Consider the following 19,947-nt stretch of genomic DNA (forward strand, 5'->3'; position numbering starts at 1 on the left):
CGGATAATAAGGAGTAGAGCTATCGTGGCGCAAACCAAGCTGGCTTGTAAGCTCAGTCATCATGATGTTTCGAAAATGGCTCCCATGGTCAGTGATGATGGCTTGTGGGACACCAAACCTAGTTATAATGTGATTGAATACGAAAACTGCAGCTGTTTTTCCGCTTGCGTCGAATGTAGGCATCGCCTCGGCCCATTTAGTAAAATAATCAACCGCGAGGATGATGTATGCATGCCCCCGGCCGAGTGAGGGTTACAAGTAATAAAATCGATACCCCATTTGGCGAAAGGACCAACGGCAATTATAGGATGGAGAGGAGCAGGTGGTGCACGCATTTTACGATCAAATACTTGACAGTTGTGGCACTTTCGGACCGCAATGATACAATCTTTAAACATGGACGGCCAGAAATAGCCAGCGCGCAACGTCTTCTGAGCTGTGGCATACCCAGACATATGACCGCCACATGCTCCAGAGTGACAATCATTCAAAACCCTCTCAGCCTCTTCGTGAGTTAAACAACGTCGAAAAACTAAGTTTGCCCCCCGGCGATAAAGTGTATCTCTAATAATTCTGTATTGCTGGGATTGAAACTGAATTTTTCGACGTTCCGACTTTGAAGCTTCAGGCCGAAAGGTTTGGGTTTGGAGATAGATGATTATATCCCCGTACCACGGATCTAAAGTACTGATAAGAAACAAATATTCGTCCGCAATGGACTCCTCTGCCACAGTTTCTATGTCAGCATGCGGGAAATCACACATCAATTCCGCAAAAACTAAGGATTTCTTAGACTTGGACTTCTCGAACTCCAAGTCGAACTCTTGCAGGATAACGATCCATTTAGAGTACTTGCCCCCTAGCAGTTGTTTAGTCAAAATATAAATCATAGGGTTGCAATCCGAAATAACTGTAGTTTTACGGAGAAGAATGTAGTGACAAAAACGCTGGACAGCTTGAACGGCTGCCAGGGCCAATTTCTCCACATGCGAATATTTTAGCTCAGTGGGGTTTAATGTCCTACTAAGATAATATATCACATGTTCCGCTCCGAATTCATCTTCTTGAACTAACACCATTCCAATAGTGGAATGTGAAGCTGCGAGGTATAAGAAGTAGTCCTGGTTGTAGTTGGGAGGATGCAACAACGGTGCATGGGTCAACGCGTGCTTAAGTGCATCAAAAGATTGTTGAGCAATCTCATCCCAAAAGAATTGAGCGTTCTGTTTCAACAACCGTGTAAAACCTTTAGTGACCTCGGCGTAGTTTGGAATGAATCGGCGTAAAAAGTTCGCTTTCCCTTGCAAACTTTGGAGTTGGCGCAAACTCGAAGGAGGAGGCAATTTGATGATAGCTTCGACCTTCGAGGGATCGACGTGAATGCCAACTTTTGAAACAACAAATCCCAGCAATCAACCTGTTTCTATACAGAATAGACACTTGTGGGGATTTAACCGAATACGATAATGCCTACACCTCATAAAGATTGCTCGTAAGTGGACAAGGTGATCAGCTCGATGTAAAGAATGAGCAGGCAAATCATCGAGGTACGGTTGCACAATGTGCTTGATGTCATGAAATGCGTAAGACATCGCCCGTTGAAAAGTGGCTCCGGCATTCTTAAGTCCGAAAGGTAATTTTCAGTAAGAAAATGTCCCCCATGGACAAATGAATGCCGTTTTTGGTTGATCGGTAGGTAGAATATTGATTTGATTATAACCAGAAAAACCATCCATAAAGGAAAACATTTCACTTCCGGCACAATCATCAATTATTTGATCGATATAGGGCGTAGGATAGTTGTCTTTTGGACAAGCTCGATTTATATCCCTATAGTCGATACAGATTCTTATTGTTCCTTGCTTCTTGTTAACCAGAACAATATTCGATACCCAATCCGTTAACGGGATTGGATAAATGAAACCTGCTTTCAACAGCTTCTCGACTTCTGCTTTAATCGCAGCCGCTTTCCGAGGGTGAATCTGACGCAACCGTTGCCGGACGGGTTTAGCATCCGGGTAGGTCTTTATTTCATGAACAACAATGGCAGGATCGATTCCTGGCATTTCCTCGTAAGACCAGGCAAACACATCGCGGAATTCTTGGAATAGGGCCTTGTAAGTTTGAATTTCATTTTCTGTACATGAGGCACCTATATGAATGTTTTCCTCAATTCCAGGCTTTACTGAAATGTCAATGGGAATAGTGTGAGAAATATTCCCTAAATTCAACTCTGAATCAGAATGTTTCGTTGGATTCTGAGCGTCTTTGACATATTCAGTGGTAAAGATAGATGAAAAATCATTTTCAAAAGCATCATTCTCAGGTAAAAACGAAGATCTATGATGGAGATCTTCCCACGGTAGATCGTCTACACTTAGGATTTCGCGAAGTTGTTCGTCAGATGACACGACTTCGGGAAACGCTATCCGTTCTGAGGTTGACGTGAAAAGTGATTCCTCACTGACCACATTCATTTGGTCGATTTGGGTTGAACACGAGTCGGTAAAAGACATGACGGCTTCATAAGCAATTTCATATGGACTCAAAGGCATAGCATCACCGAATGAGTCTATCTCAGATTCAGATGGGACAATCCAAGGATCGTCGTAAATAATGGTGTCTGATGTAATCATATGAATTGATGCAAATGAAGGGTCTGCGTTGATTGGAGGGAAAGGAAAAGTTCCCAGTAAACCAGAATCTTTAACTAAACCTACGCCAACGTCCCTATAAGGGATTGTCGTCTTACCGACATGCTGGATACTCTCTGAAGAGGCTGGGTCGGATGAAAAGTATGTCAGCTGATCAATTGTCACGATCTTGCCATTATGTGGAAACTTTATTACTCTGAAGACCGATGAAACAACCGCTGTCATAGCATATGACCAACTTCGACCCAAAAGAAGGTTGTAGTCTAGAGGGGCATCAACCACTTCCACATCCAAACTAACGGTTTTCCCTTCTACCCCTATAGGAAATTCCTGTAGAATACCAAACGGACGGAACCCACGGCCATCAAAGGCTTTAAGGATGGTCGGGGATTGGTTCAGTGAAGGAGAACCAAGCGATCTCCAACACTGAATCGACATAATACACGTGGAAGCTCCCTCATCAATTATAGTCCGATGAATAGGCCTGTTTTTGACTATCACTGGAATCTGGAAAGCCATTTGATGGGGAAGGCGCGATGTACTATTTTCTAGATCGAAGATTATCAGATTCGGGTCCTGAACATCAACAACTCTGATAGCTGACAAAAGTAATTTTCGTTGTGCTGGGCATGATTGCAGCACTTCTAAAGCCGACATTGCTGAGGGTGAAACAGCTAAGTCCTCAACAATGTTGTAATTCTGGGCTGCTCTCGCATGTGGATTGAAAGCAGACCTTCGAAGTACACCCTTGGCGGGCGGTTTGATTACTAAGTCCGGGTTAGGTTTTTCGATCTGTAGTGGATTGGAACCAGGAGCTGAGGTTGATGGATTAGAATGAGAAGATTCTGCTTCCTTACCATCAACATGATTCTTACTACCATAATCTTGCGACCGAGTCGCAATCCTCACATGAGACATCATCAAAATGGGTTCTTCACTGGCAGTCAAGGAAGAACCTATCATCTTACTCTCCTGCTTTGGAAATGGATCTTTTAACACAGCAGGAGTGGGAGAACCTTTGACTATTTTCACAACCTCGGCCCGATGAGGGCAATCTCTTGTAAAATGATCCTCTTCACAAATAAGACAAGGATATCGAGGTTTGCACTTTTCGTCATTGGTTTCCGACTTTTCTGTTTTCTCCTTCGGAGCCTTGTCTGCTTTAGCCTTCTTCTTTCCTTTCTTCTTTCCACCGTTTTTTGATTTGGCCGTAGATGACTCTACAGCGTGAATGTCGGCGGAAAGTTCAGGAGAAGACTCTCCTGTCGGGGAATCAGGCAAGGTGATGATAGGAGTAGTAGAATTCTTGGAAGACTTCTTCTTGCTATTTGTGTTCACCGTACCAATCATACCATCAGCGGCATGAGATCCTGAAGGAGAAACAACGATTTGATTCGATTTTGGAAGATCTGGGATCTTCTCGTGTAACGTACCTGACTGAGTATAAACTAAGTCAAGGTACTGCGCCTGAGCAATGACTTGCTCCTCAGTAACTACTCCGGCCTTAGCTACACCTTCAGTAATCTTTGGTAATAATGATTTAACAAACCATTCAGCTAAGATTTGGTCCGGAATAAAAACTTTCACTAACCTTCTTCGACGTCTCCACTCATGAATGTGATCAGAAATATACGTGGACGTCGATTGTTTTAGTGAAGTTAATAACTCCGTGCCGTTATCGTATCTGACCGGCAACTGAAAGTGAGTTAAGAACGAGGTAGCTAACTGGCTAAAATTGTAAAAAGATGCCCGTGGCAACTCAATGTACCACTTGGCCGCGAGACCGATGAGTGTACGCTGGAAAAGAAGTAAGCAGATCGAATCATCCGAGATAGAATTTGAAGCACACCAGAGGTGGTAAGTCATCACATGATTGGACGGATCCTCTCCAGACTTACCTTCGAACTTGGGTATATCACTGGGCAACTTATTTGGCATTGGCGGCCAGAATAGAAGATATTGAATTGGATCGTTCGTTAGGCGCGTCAAGTCTGGTAAATCCAAAGTTGCGATAAACGGTAATTTCCGGTTAGGATCTCTAAAACTCTGGGTCACAAGACCAGTTCCAAGAGGAGGATATCCAGGATAACTAGGAACAGGAATCGCATTAGGGATATTATATCCTCCTGGAAAACCAGGATTAACCGGACCGTACTGGGGTTGTTGATAAGTGTACCCAGGATACGGTTGATACTGGTAAACCGGCTGCTGGACAGCTTGCCCATATTGGTACTGTCCCTGGTACGGTTGATGAACAAATTGAGGTTGAGTAGTGACAACCGTACTTATACCAGGCTGACCTGTAGGCATCTGGACCGTGGTTTGAATCGTAGATCCAGACAACGGTAAAGATGTCTGAGGAGTGGTTGCAGAGACAGTAGAAACCAGAGCTGTCGATACTCCAGAAGTAAGTGCGGCAGATGTTGCGGTAGTTGCAGTAGCCGTTTGAGATGGAGTACTAGGTGCAATTGGCGGCTGAGTAACTACCGAAGTTACAGAAGTTTGAACATTTGACTGGACAGGTTGCGGTTGCTGGGGTGGACCAGAAACTACGGGTTGTCCAGCTTGAGGTACCAATTGTATACTTGGCTGCAACACCTGTTGACCCTGTGATGGATCCCACACTATCATTCCAGGGTATTGACTCGTAACAGGTTGAGGATACTGAGATCCATAACCGGATTGATGATAGGATTGATAATTGAAAGGTACAGTTCCCATACCTTGAACATATGACTGACCTTGAGGTGGTTGATAACCTTGACTCGAGTATTGACCTTGAGGTTGATAACCTTGGGGTAAATACTAATACTGGGGTTGACCTTGACCTTGAGGTTAATACCCTTGGGGTTGATACCCTTGAGGTAAATATTGATACTGAGGTTGACCTTGGGGTACATATTGAGGCTGGGGTTGACCTTGAGGCATGTATTGCACCATAGGTACATACTGCCCTTGAGGCTGCCCCCCAGACACAATTTGTGTACCTTGAGGTTGCCCCCCAGGGGTTAATTGGGGCTGCCCCCCAGGCGGTAATTGACCACCTTGAGGTTGAGAAACGGGAACTGAACCTGACATCATGTAAATGTCTCCTACACCCAACGGTTTATTACCATTGTTTCCAGCTAATAACCCTTGATCGACGGGTTGAGGAGATGCCCCCGCAAAGATACCAGAAAGTGACTGATACCCAGTGGGAACAGAAGGACCGCCGTGTAAGAAAGATTCAGGAGTTTGAGTAAACACGGACGACTGACCAGACATATTTACAGGAGTATAAATACCTCTAGGTGGAAAAGGAGTACGAGGTGTAGAAAAACCTATCCCTGAGTTGTCTAAATAATTGGTTAACGAAAGGTACCAAGTAGTACTTCTAGGAGGACTGTAAAAGATAGATTCATGCTCCCTGAGGTCAATAGTAAGTTGATCTTCAAGGTTAGAGACGCCTATTTCTTCCTCTGGAGCAAGTTCTTCAATAGCAATCAAACCAGTAGGAAGATTTTCGGTGATAACTCGTTCTACTCTAGGTGAATCTGGAACACTAGAAGTTGGAGTAACAGGTTCAGATATTTCAGGTTCTTCGCCTATATCACTAGTAGACGAAAAACTACCAGCAAGCTCAGAAACTGTAACAGCTTCGGGATTATAACCTGTCTCTAAACTTTGGTAATCTGGATGGACTACCAAGGAAGATTCTCCTTCTTCAGGTGAACCTACTCTACTGCCACTAGGAGGAGTTACAAGGACCTTCAATCCTTCGTACTGACCCGGGACGTCTTCAGGAGATCCACCCCGTGATATACGGAGTTTCCTCAACAAATCAGTTCCGGTAACAATCTCAGGTGACTTGCCCCGAAGTCTACGGGACTGTCTCGGTAATTCCGCCACAGCTAAAAACTTTTAACTACTACACACGAAAACAAAGTGAAATCTCAAATCAAACCACCTAAAGTCGCTAAAGAACCAAACAAATTTGAATCACACGCCTAAAGAATCTAGGGCGTCAAACCAAGCACAAACAGTAACCTTCCAGACCGAAAACGCTAGTTGAAGCTGAAACCCAACATTGCCGGATTCAGTACAGAAGTGGCGGGTGGAATAGTTACCCCGGCAACCTGCTTAATGAATAGACCGGCACAAGTTCCTCCACTTTAACCGTCTCGAGTGAAGTGAACCCCCCGGAAAATCCAAGTGAGTCTAGCCGACGTCTGCTCCAGGTACAGTGGGATCTTCCCTCCACCATCACCTCGGTAGAATCCTAAAGATAATGGTCACTAAGGTTACCAACCGCAACAAATGCACCTGGGGGAACAGTCTACACTCCGACAGCACGCAAGGGCAGAGTATCAAGCTCAATCCCCTTGCCGGTTCCTTGACAATAATCCAAGGTTTACCGACAAGTGACCCCTGGCTCCTCGACAATGGTTAATCCGAGGTTTACCGTTTGTAATATGTGCGTGTCTGGCATCGTTCCCAACGAGGGGGGATTAATCCCCTCACTGGTTCAGACACGAGCTCGTGCTTCTCCTTTAAGAGGAGCTTTCCCAGAGTACAAATGAGACAATTGGATTTATTCTATCACAAGATAAGCTACTTGTTTGGTTTTGTTGTCTTGGAGAGTTAATTACTCTCCTACTCCAAGACACTAGCCTGATCTAAATTGGTGTTTCAAAGCCCTAGTAAATAAAAGTTACTACGTTGATTTTACTTTAAGTGTTAATTTTATGGTTTTTCTTAAAGACAAAAGGTAGCGGAAATGAAACCAATGGTGTGTAGACTCGACTCAAACCACTACAAAGATGCACCTAAGATGATTTACGCTACTTTTCTCTTTCAATGAAACTCCTAACTAAGAGAGTTGGAAAATGCAAATTTTTATAGAAAACAACTTTCCTAGTAAAGACAATCAAAGAAACAATTCTCTTTATCTTTCCAAGCATACAAACATGACCACTCCTTACGTGCACGAAAAATTCTTTTTCTTTCAAAATACCTCAAAGCTACTTGAAACAAACCTTTTCAAAGGAGATGTTTTTGTATTTTCTTTTATTTAATAAAGCATATAAATCTATTTTAACGAAAATCAATCTCAAAATCTATAAAATCTACGAAAAATTGACTCACAAGCAAATCAAAAGAAATTTACTCTAAAGCAAACCTAACGAGGCAAAAGCCTACAAAGATGATTCTAGGTTGTTTTACTTGACCACAATCAAGCCAAGGACCAGCTAATGCAGAATCAAAAGACCAGTCAAAACAAAACTCAAATCTTTTTGTTCTTTTTGTAAAATGGAATTCAATACTCAATCAACAAGCACTTCGAAATTTGCCAAAGAGACAACTCAAAAGTAAGTTGCTCTCACAAGTAGACTTTATGACAGGTCTGACTACTAAGAATGCTGACAAAACCAGAGAGATCTAAGGCTTGACAACTTCTACCGTCAAAGTCACTACAGGACCTACTCAAAAATCAAACCCTAGGGCTTAAACTTCTATGAAATCCACTAAAACACTCAATGCTATCGAAACAAGTTCAGGTGAAGATCTTTGACAAGAGACTAATGGATCTGGGCAGTAAAAACTAAGAAAAAGCAAAATCTAAGAGGAAAAATGTAAAAAATGAAAATTTCTTAATTTTTAGCAGGGTACGCAGGCAACCTGTTAAGACAGGTGCGGGCCCGCTCTGTGCACACCGTAACAGTGCGTACAGGTACGCACTGTGCAATACTCAGAGGGTGCGTACTACTGAAAAAACCAAGAAAAACTAAATTCAATCTAACCCTAAGCTAACCCACCCAAATACAAAGTCACAGAGCCAAAAACCAGAAAATAAATGACTTTTCTCAGATCAAAGTTGCATACAAAGGAAAAAACTTTCTCATCAATGGATTCCCCAGCGGAGTCGCCATTTTGTCAGGCAGAAAGAGTCGATAGTGCGGACACAACCAACCTCCCTAGGAGCCTAAGACTCTCTAGTGACAAACAAGACAAACAAGAGCAATCCTTCTCTAAACATGCATATACTATATAAGAAATCAAGTGTTTAGATCCTACCTGTAGTCCAACGCTGTTGTAGCAGTCCAGCCTCGCTGATCCGGATGAGCTCCTCCTTCACTTCGAAACCTGCATTCACTAACAATCAAACGATTAAATAGCACTTGATAATCTCATAAAATAAAACATATTTAACACATAGACCAAGGAGTACATGAAATAACTCATAAATAACAAGTTATTGAGAAGAATGGACTCATTTGCATTAATAGGAAACAAAAGGAACAATTACAACCTGAGCCTTGGTGTTGTGAAAGTCCCTCCCAGGGTCCATCAAGAGTTGTCCTTTACTTTGACAAAGCTCACCCACTTCCAAATAGAACAAGCAAAGATGGCAATCTCTCCTCACAAGCTTCTAAATGGGAGTCCTAATTCCAGCAGCATCTACCCTTAGAAATGTTTAGCTTCCAACCTCCCCTCCTTCTGGCCCAATGCCTGTATTTATAGTGCTCAAGAGGAAGTTAATCAGGTCCACCATCAATGGGATAATCCCCTCTTTGGATGGGATAGCTCCCTTATTGATGGGATAAGTTCCTCTTTGGTATGGGTACATGAACCATCTGGAGGCGCTTCATACACGTCAAACATACTTCTAGAAGCCTCTAGAAATGACCACAAGTAACTTTTTTGGAGTGAAACTTGTGCCTTTTGACCTTTACAGGGGTACGCACCTGCCCCTTTACATACAGAGCGTACAAGTACGCAGTTTTTGTGAACATTAGGTGCGTATACGCAGGTAAGGACGAGAGAATCTGCGTACCCAGAGATAAACACATTTACAAAGACTTTCTCTCTTTTTGGAGTTTTGACATGGAGAGCAGAGGCATAAGACTTGCCCAGGAGGATAGCATGACTGTTGATAGAGCCATACTAACTGTAAATAGCCATGGTGACATTTTTTAGTGTAACAGAGGAGTAAACCGACATCACAACCATATCAGGGTGCAGAAACTTGGTTCTAGCATCCCCCCATATTGCTTCAGGTGAGACTTCGGTCCGCGCTCCGTGGGTTGATACAGAAAGGGCCAGTAGTGGAGGGATTTGTTTAGCTAACTAATGCTGAACCTAGGTCAGGCCCCACCAAGCCAACAAATGGTTCCATTGCTGGGACCTGGAATCTGCATAAGAGATGTGTGATGTTGTATCACTGGAATCCAACTAAGAAAGAGATCAAAGACTGGTTGGATAGGAAGATCCATGAATTCGCGATGCAGGAGAACAAAAATCTGCGACTGAAAAAGGAACAATGACTGGACAGATACCTATATACAGAGATCCACGAGATCTTTTTCTGTTCCTTTCCGGTTGAGCTATATGAGTGGTCGGGAATTTAGCGAATAACCAAGGAAGGTGGAGACTTGATGGTCCTATTGTTTGGAATTTGGAGTTAGTACAGAGATTGGAAGCCTCTGAGGATAAGATCACCCGTGTTGTCGATCATTGGCTCGATCGCATCATAGGAGGATTTGTGACTGAATTTACGGTCGATACCTCTGTCAGCTACAGCGAGGCAGAGCGTCACTTTTTCAAAGGTCCGCAAGGTAAGTACTTAAAGTCTTTGAATACATGGATTAAGATATTATTGTGCGAAAACTGGGTTATGCAGCTACCTTGATGTTTAGAGCCACGTGAAGCGGAAAGACTTATAGGAACGAAGGAAGAAAGGGTCTTGAATATAGTCCCTTGATTTCACCTCCAAGGGGTGAGGAAGAGGGATTAGCGTAGGCTTCTCCGCCAAGTGTTATTCAGTTAATAGGACAAGGATTCCTGCAACTACCACCTCCACCCACACCACCTCCAACTTCACCACCATCACCTGTGACTTCACCCGTACCACTTCCACCTCCACCGTAGTTCAACATGGAAAATCAGTGAAGCTACCTTTGTTTAAAGGCTTGGGAAATGAGGACCCAGACCAGTTCTAGTTCATCGTAAAAGCTGTATGGGAAGCTCAGGGCATTTTAGATGATCAAATGAAGAAGGAAACACTGGTTAGTGTGTAGCAGGATTGCGTGCTAACTTGGTACATTAAATAATCTAATGATAACCCAAAAGCTGGAGTGGTAGACATCCATACCGCACTGAATAAAGAGTTCAGTAGGCCTAAATTTGAGGCACAGTTGATTGTGGGGTTCAAGGAAATCGCGATGAAACCAGGCGAGACACCTTGGGAATTAGATCAAAGATTGCAGTGTAAAATCTGTGAAGCTAAGATGAACTTAACAGATGGACAACGCCGCGAATGGTTCGTGGCTTCGCTCCTACCACACCTAAGGGTTGCACTGTCACAACAGAGGATAACAACTCAAGCATAAGCCTTGGAGATTGCAATGAGACTGCATGAAACACCGATGCGGGATCTGAATCTAGGGGTTCAACAGATCCATGCGCAGTTGCAAAATATTTGCATTGAAATGCAAATCTTGAAGCAGGACAAGACAGTTCGAATACTAGGGAATAAATCCTAGTATTCGCAGAGCAATTTAGCGACCTTCTCCACCGTCATGTCATCCAAATAATCTCCAATCTTTGTGAATTTCAGCTCTGCCTCTGTACCAATATTTACCTGTTTCATTTTCAGTGGCGTAGTTATATCAGGATTCTCAATTTGCGGTCCTTCAACCTCACGGTGACCTTCTATTTTAGGGATGTTAATCTTTTGTGGATCCTCATATTCTTATTTAGCGGTTACGTTATAGCATTCCAGCACGTGACTCAGCTGAGTAGTCCAATCAGGCTGAATCAGGTCCAAAGGATCCTGCAGTATCCTAAATATTGTTGCTTTCACTTCTTGTAGCACTTCGTCAATATAGTCAAAGCCATCTTCAAAGCTGAATGTCATTATGAATCCCTCACGCAAAATATCCCATTCATCTGTACCATGGCGGAGCTCCATTTCTAAGTACCAGTTCATAAGGATGACATCCATGGTGTGACAAAATAAGTGCACCCATTCAGGTTGGGCTTTGCTCCATAAGCCTCGGCCCATTTGGCCAAGTACGCACGCAGATCATCCGTCCCGTCATACTTGTCTGTCATTCGTACCTTCATCTTCCCAAAGTGTGTTCTCATCATCCTCCTACACTCATGCCAATTATCAAAGCTACCCTTGTGCGTACCCCACCACCTTGTGGGCGTAGCATGTAGTGCCCAATCCAAAGCCTAGAAGCGCTGCTTCTCTGGTACCTCCCTCTCAAATGCATCCAAAAATATATCTACATCATTGAGGCCATCATAAGTGGGCATATTTCTTACCTCTGACAACACATAACATAGCGATTGGGTCATCATGTTACAGCTTAGCGTGGTTACTTCATGTAACTGATTCTGCCAGTGCTCTAATTCTTCATCAGAGTCCGAGGTGTAGGAACTCTCACGATCCCATGTAATTCGTCCATTCGTTGTTGGATTCACCCAGTCTTGTTCTCGCGCTGTTATCTTATATATATAGTCCAATTCGTCATCACTTCCATAATCACGGACTGGTTCCGAATAGCGTGATCCTTAAGCAGGATCTAGGGGTACTATTACGCAGAGCGATTTCTTCTCAAATATCATCTTTTGCTTCTTCAGGTTGATTACCTCGTTCATATCAGTAGCCAATCAATTCCAAGGAGCTCAGGATAGGGGTTGCTATCATCCACAATTTCTATTACATTAGATATCATTTTTGGGATTCAACTGCGTTAAGTAAGTCATTCAAACGTATGACCATTTCCATGAGAGGTAGTCGTAACTGACTAATTTCTCATGATTTTTGAATAGTTCACTTAGCACTCATTGCATCGGGTGATGCTCACAGGGGTGAAGAAGTGGGATTGAAACTAGTGAAATGTGGAGAACGAATCACATAGCATCAATCATCACTTCCGGGGCTTGCACCCGGTAACCAGGACTTCCCAGGAGGTCACCCATCCCAGAACTCCTCTGGCTCAAGCGCGCTTAACTGTGGAGTTTTTCCCCACAATCAAGCCCACTTAGCTTGCTACCCCATTTGCAAAACCTTAGCAAGTATTGTGCCTCATGAACCATTCAAGTAGAGATCCCTTGACTCTTTTTGAATTTAAGTATGGGGGATTTACGCAGTGCATTATATTAGATATCATTTTTGGGATTCAACTGTGTTAAGTAAGTCATTCAAATGTATGACCATTTCCATGAGAGGTAGTCGTAACTGACTAATTTCTCATGATTTTTGAATAGTTCACTTAGCACTCATTGCATCGGGTGATGCTCACAGGGGGGATTTACGCAGTGCATTATATTAGTTCACTTAGCACTCATGTGGCAAGCTTGCGCCCAATGCTAGATACCTGTCAAAGATACCAGAGCGCGCTCAATCTGAAGAAGTGCTTGTTTTTTGTTCCTTTTGGGACCCTGCTGGGTCATGTGGTTTGTAGACAGGGATTGATGGTAGATCCCGCGAATATCGCGGTGATACTTAACTTAGAAGCGTCGAGGAGTGTGAAACAGCTGCGTGCTACCCTAGGACATACAGGATATTACAGAAAGTTCATCAAAGGCTATTCCTAGATCACCACACCTATGGAGAAGTTGTTGAAAAAGGATGTCACATTCTTCTGGAATGAGGACTGTAAAAGAAGCTTGGATGTATTGAAAGAAAAGATGGTCACCGCGCCGATTTTAGTCTTCCTGGATTGGAAGAAGGAGTTTCATGTACACATCGACACATCATGTATTGTGCTAGGAGCAGTACTGGCACAGGCTAGCAGAGGAGACTTGGACCATCCTATAGCGTTCACAAGCAGAAGGTTATCCAAGGCAGAGAAGAACTATTCCACCAGCGAGCACGAAGGGTTAGCTATGGTATACGCGCTCCAGAAGTTTAGACTCTATTTGTTGGGTGGCCATTTTAAGATGTATACAAATCATTACACGTTGAAATACTTGGTCAATAAGCCTGTGTTAGGGGGGATAATCTGCAGGTGGTTGCTATTGTTCCAGGAGTATGATTTTGAAGTTATTGTAGAGCCTGGATGACTGAACGTGGGACCAAACCATCTATCGCGCATTGAAACAGGGGAAGAGCCCACTAATTTGGAGGAGGGATTGCCTAACATGCAACTATTTGCAGTGCGCGTCGTGGATGGTCATTTTGAAGATATCATACACTTCCTAATGACAGGAACTGCCCCAGAAGGATACACCGTCCAGCAGAAGAAGGAGTTAGTGGTGCGAGTGGTAGAATTTTCTCATTATTGGGCATCTGTACAAAATGGGGTCTGATGAAATATTGCGACGATATGTACCATTGTTTAAAAGGAGTAGTATCCTCGTGGACACTCATGGGGGCGCCACGAGAGGACATTATGCAGGGAGAGCGATCACACATAAGATTCTACGTGCAGGGTTGTGGTGGCCAACCCTCCATCAAGAATCAAAAGCGTAATGCAAAGCATGTGATGTGTGTCAAAGGACTGGAAGGCCATTGTGGAGAGATGAGCTGCCTCTGAATCCATGGATAACGTTACAACCCTTTGAGAAATGGGCAATAGATTTTGTGGGACCCACACAACCCCAAGGGAAGAAGACGGGAGCAAGGTACATTATCACTGTGATGGAGTATTTGACTCGATGGGCAGAGGCACAGCTTGTAAAGGATTGTACAAGAACGACTACTGTGAAGTTCCTCTTTGAGTATGTACTGACGTGATTTGGGTGTCCAAAGATTTTGATGAGTGATTGCGGTATGCACTTTCTGAATGAGACGATCAACGCGTTGACGGAGGAATTTTAGGTATATCACCAGAAGAGCATGCCTTATCACCCACAGGCTAATGGGACGGTGGAAGCATTCAATAAAGTACTGGAGAACGCACTGACCAAGGTTTGCAATGCTCAATGAAGTGATTGGCACCTACGCATACCCACAATACTATGGGCCTAATGGACGACATGCAAGAAGTTGACTGGACAAACACCCTTTAGGCTTGTATATGGTGTTGAAGTAGTGATGCCCATGGAATACATTGTGCCTAGTCTACGGATAACAACACTCACGGGTATGACAGATCATGGAGCCTTGGAAGAGAGGTTCGCTTAGCTGGCTGAGCTTAAGGAAGAAGGATTTCTAGTTGGATTTCACCAACAGGTCCAAAAGCAATGCAAAAAAGCATGGCATGATCGACACATTAAGATGCACATCTTTAAGGTAAATGACTTGGTTTTGTTATATGATAGCAAGTTTGATAAATTTCCAGGGAAATTCAGAATGCATTAGTTAGGGCCCTATGTCATTAAGAAGATTACTGATGGAGGAGTGGTTCAGTTAGTCAAATTGAATGGGGATCCCTTCCCAGGAAAGATGAATGGTAGTCGATTGAATCCATACACCAGTGGGTTGGCCATGTGACTATATGAAGGTAGCATAGTCTTCGCACTCCAAGCAGCTGAAAGGAGGCCCAAGACTATAAACTACATTGCCCGAGTTGGGGGGCTGCATGATTGGAGGATTGTACGAAGCAAGGAAGTGTCACAGGGTTCACAACAGCACGAAGGGAGCTGCGCTACCTGGGGAGAAATCGCGCAGGTTGGCCGGAAAGTGACCGTTAAAGTCATTGTTCATGATTTGATGGTAGAAATGCGGCCAAATGGAGTGGGCGAATGGAATTTAAGATGAAATTTATGGGTCAGATCCTTGAAAATATGCCGTCAATCCATCATTAATGAACCAAATTTGGGGGGAACGGTTGGATTTGAATTCAAAATTCCCTATAAATTACAGGTGTCTGCCCAACGAAAAACACTTGGCATTTTGAGAATTACGTTGTTGAGTTCTCAGGCGCACATGAATAGAGACTTCTTTGAAGCTCTGTTAGAGAGTCTAACATTTGAGAACTTACCAGAGACATCACGAGCACTGTTGGAAAGCGTTATGTCGACACCTGCCACAACTATAGATACCGAAGCAGAGGAGTCGGTGCCAAAAATTGATATGGAGGCCGAAGAAGCTGCTCCCGAGGTTGTCGAAGTATTAGCAGAAGTTCCCAAATCCCAAGGACACTGAGACCAAAGCTGACCCCAACCAAGGAAAGCATGAAGGATAAGAAGGGCAAGTAGCTTGCAATACTGGTGCACGCATCACCAAGAAGAAACCCACCGAAGGACAAACCCACCACACAGGAGAAAGGCAAAGCCATAAATCCAGAGCTGGAGGAGGAAGAAATCGAAGACATCCTGATGGATGATGAGGATGTGGGAATAGACATGGAGAAAGTTGAAGCCCAGGGTGCTGACCCTATCACTCGGTTGCCTGAGTACGTCCCTCCATGCAAAGGCAAGACCAAGGTACCAAGAGATATCGATGAAAGAAAGGTCCCCTTGCAAACCCCTCTGCTACCAGATGATATTGTTTTTAAAGGACCGCGCTTGGCGCGAGTTCCTCTGTTTAAAATCGAAGACTAGGACTTGGATGACCATGAGAAGTTCCCACACTTGGTGACCGAGCAACTGATGCACCACATTATTGATACAAACACTGGGATGACCGCATTGGAGCCGCGGAGGTGGCTTAGAGGAGGAGACAAGGCATGTCTGCTCAATATTCTATGGGTGCCACACTACAACCGCACCCCGATTACAGTCTTGGTCATTAAGCAATTGATATGCTTGGTGCATGAAGGGTGTCTATGGCTGGAGGAGCCAATACCCATCACTGGCAGATTGATCCATAGGATCACACGGTTGCCCTGCACAGGAGAAAATTCGGCCATGATATTTGGAGGAAAAGGTGGTGAGTAGGCCCTCGCGGAGGCCATGAATTAGAAGTTTAAGCTGGTAAAGAAGCCGTGTGGATATGCCATATCCAGCATCTGTGACCTTGCTGTGAAGGTGGCTATGTATATTTTAGTAGGGAAGGTGATGAGGAAGTGTCACGCCGATGAGGTGCCGACGCCTGTTGTCGCGCTAGCAGTGCAGTGCACCAAAGGAGTCCAGTTCAATTGGTCAGATTATCTTCGCGGAGAGTTCCTAGCAAACTATCGTGAGGCACAAGAGCTCAGCAAGACATTCCCCTACACGTGGCTCTTGCTATTGATTGTGCTAGTAGCATGGGAGCTGCCAAAGGACAGCCAATTCCCTTTAGTTGCGCCAGACCTACTAGAAGCAATGAAGTATGCTTCGCTATGGGCGGCTAAGGATGCACAATGCATCAAGGATAATAATATCTTCTGGATCTTGATGGAGATGAACATATGCATGGCCATCAATCGCAAACCGTGGTTGTCGCCTATGGTGTTTGCCAATCTGCAGGGCTACACAGATTTTAAAGCAGATTTTCACCATGTGTCCATCAGGGCATGGAAGGACCCTACACAGACATGGTATGACTTGCCTTACCCGGCAACAGATAATGCCATTGATGCAATACTTGGTCGTTGACCGGCAGAATGATGCACTACAACAGACTTGGCGGGGGAGCAAGTCTGCCGCAAAACACAAGAAGGAGGAGGCCAAGCTCATGATGACGCAGTTGGCCGAAAAGAGAAAGAAGGAGGTTGCTAACAAGGCCTAGGTAGAGCGCGATGCCGCTCAGCGGACGAAGAAGCAAACAAGTGGAACAGAGCGGGGCTTTGACAAAGGCGTGAGGTTGAATTCACCTGAGACAGAGGAAGAGACAAATGAGCAGACAAAGCAGCACGACGCGGACCCATAGGTGATGTCTACCCGCATCAAACGTCCAAGGGAGCAAGAGAAAGGAGGATCTAGGAAGAGGCTACTAAGACATCGCTGGACCCAATCACCCTCACTGAGGGTGATTTGCACGACATCGGTGACACGGTGCAGGATGTCACCGTGGAGGTACTACAACAGTATGAGCAACAACAACAACTAATATTAGGGGCTATCCAAACAAGTCTGCAGGAACTGCAGGCCCGCGCGTCACAGGTTGGTACGGTGTCCACCAGCCTTGCTATCGACACTTCTGAAGCTGCCGTGATGCTGCGCGCAAAGGCCTCCAGCGCGATAGTGCTGCCTGATGGGGCAATGACCATGGAGAATGAAGTTGACAAGCCCATTGTCAGCACCCTTAAGGGGGTAGGGTTGAATCTGGCAATGCTACACCTCTTGCAGGATGGAGTAATATTGGAGTTGAGGGCCTGTGAGCACTGCACCCTACAAGTGATCAGTGAGCAGCAGATTAACAATGAGTAGATGGCACTACAACGAGACTCTGCCATCACCACTGTGACTGAGGCGACCAACTAGAACAAGCATATAATGCAGGTCATCGAGGAGGAATTCCGAATGGTCCCAAAGTTGGCCATTCCTGAGGAAGAACCAGTTAAGGTGCATGTCCGCAAGTTGGCCACAGGGGTGCGCGATGCTCAAATAGAAATGGGGAGGGTTCAGTTGGAGTTGAACTTGCAGATCACCGAGTTACACTTGAAGGCCCAACCTTCAAATCTGCCAAAAGTAAAGGAGCAGCGAGCGACTACTATCACAGAGGCAATAGCGGCAGTTGACAGTGCGGTAGTAGACTGCACGAAACTTTTTGAGAAATTGTTCGGGGTCTTGACAAGCTTGCAAGATGACCCTAATGTATAACGACAAAAGACAGAAGTGCGCAATCTACAACAGTGCTATGATGAGGTCAAAGGCACAATGTGAACCATCGCACTCACGCAGAGACTAGAAAAGCTGCAGGAGGCCAAGCAACTGAAGGAACAGGTGGATGCAACACTGGACAAGGAAGCAGTGCTGAAGGCACAACTAAAGCATTGGATGGATGAGGCTTACACGATGACAACCTCTATTGAAGGAAAGCTTGTGACTCTACAAGCAACTCTGCAAAAGCTTCAGGCCGACAGTTCAGGAGCCGTGACTGAGCAGATGGTTGAAGATGCAAAGCAGATGGCCGCACAATGCATTGCTGAGGTTGCGGTCATACAGGTCAAGTTGGGAGGTCTTCACGCTAAGATCTCTGCACCTACTGAGTGTCTTGAGAGCGAGTGACAATGTTTGTGTTGGGGGGCTGTTGGGAATGGGATCCCCCAAGGACAGTTTTGGGGCTAAAAGCCCATGTTTTGGGTCGAATTTTGTAATAAAGTTGTAAAGTCTCCACATTTTGTGGCCATGGAGAGCGAAGGTGTCATAAGTCATAAAGGGTTGTCCGCCCTTATTTTGTAAAGTAAATTCGGCTGTAAAGATCTACCCATGGTCCGCGGACCATGGGATTGTATAAAAATATCTAAGTAAGTAAGCTCTAAGAAGAAAAGAAGTCATAAGTTGTAGTAGAAGTCTTGAGCAGTAAGGAGAGATGTCTAAGTTTCAGGTCTTAGTGTAGGTAGAGGCTCTACAACTGAGTGCACAAAGGACTAGGGTGGAAGTCCATAGCTGTATGTGCAGGGCGGATAGTCTATAATTAGCTGAAGATATCGATAAAGAGAAGTATTCTACAAATTTTGTGTCTTTGTTTCCTGTTAATTCATCTTGTCATATTGTTTATGAATTTCATTTATAATGCTTATGTGATGTGCGAATGTATGTAATTACATTGGTTAATCGAACGCAAGTAAGAATATCTGTTTACGTGACACTAACTATGATAGTTTAGTAAGATAATTAAACACTTAATGATAACTTGGAAACCTATTCGATACGCTACTTTAGCAGTGCGAAAGTACCTGAACTGCAGGTTAGGGTTGTGTGAAGGCCAATCGTATCCCTTCGCGGAGGTACTGAAGGGCGGAATAAAGGGCTATATAGACAGAGCCCTAGAACTTAACGACCTACACGAAAACATGAATAAGAGGAATAAATTGACATCACGACCATCTTAGGGTGCGGAAAATTGGTTCTAGCATCCCCCCATACTGCTTTGGGTGATACTTTGGTCCACGCTCGGCGGGATGATGCCAAAAGGGCCAAGAGTGTAGGGATTTGTTTGGCTAACTAACGCTGAACCTGGGTCAGGCCCCACCAAGCCAACAAGAAGATTAAAACGGAGCAACCTAACCTTATTTTCTTGCAAGAGTCAAAGTGCTTTGCTGAGAAAATCAAGGATTTAAGTAGGAAATTGGGGAGAAGGTATTATATAATGGAGGTTGAAGCACATGGATCTGTAGGGGGATTGGCGATGGGATAGAATCCCCAACCCTTGATCTTACTTGATTCAAAAGAAACAAGGTCATACTTCTTGATAGAAATGCATGTTATAAGGACTCCAGGCACAATTGTGTTTACAAATGTTTACGGGCCCAAATAATAGAAGAGTTGA

General features: G+C 44.3%; 1 protein-coding gene across 1 annotated transcript in view; it reads left to right on the forward strand.

Moving 5' to 3' along the window:
- Positions 1-15,735, forward strand: part of LOC149265693 (uncharacterized) — a 34,154-nt gene extending 18,419 nt beyond the window's left edge. The window contains exon 2 of the mRNA XM_089405626.1: positions 15,511-15,735. Coding sequence (XP_089261752.1) covers positions 15,511-15,735 — 225 coding nt within the window. The remainder of the gene's footprint in view (positions 1-15,510) is intronic.
- The last annotated feature ends 4,212 nt before the right edge of the window (positions 15,736-19,947 follow it).

Source organism: Pinus tabuliformis, chromosome 6, assembly GCF_031772625.1.
Source record: "Pinus tabuliformis cultivar Carrire ecotype Pingquan chromosome 6, CPIR1, whole genome shotgun sequence".
In the NCBI taxonomy this organism is placed as follows: Eukaryota; Viridiplantae; Streptophyta; class Pinopsida; order Pinales; family Pinaceae; genus Pinus; species Pinus tabuliformis.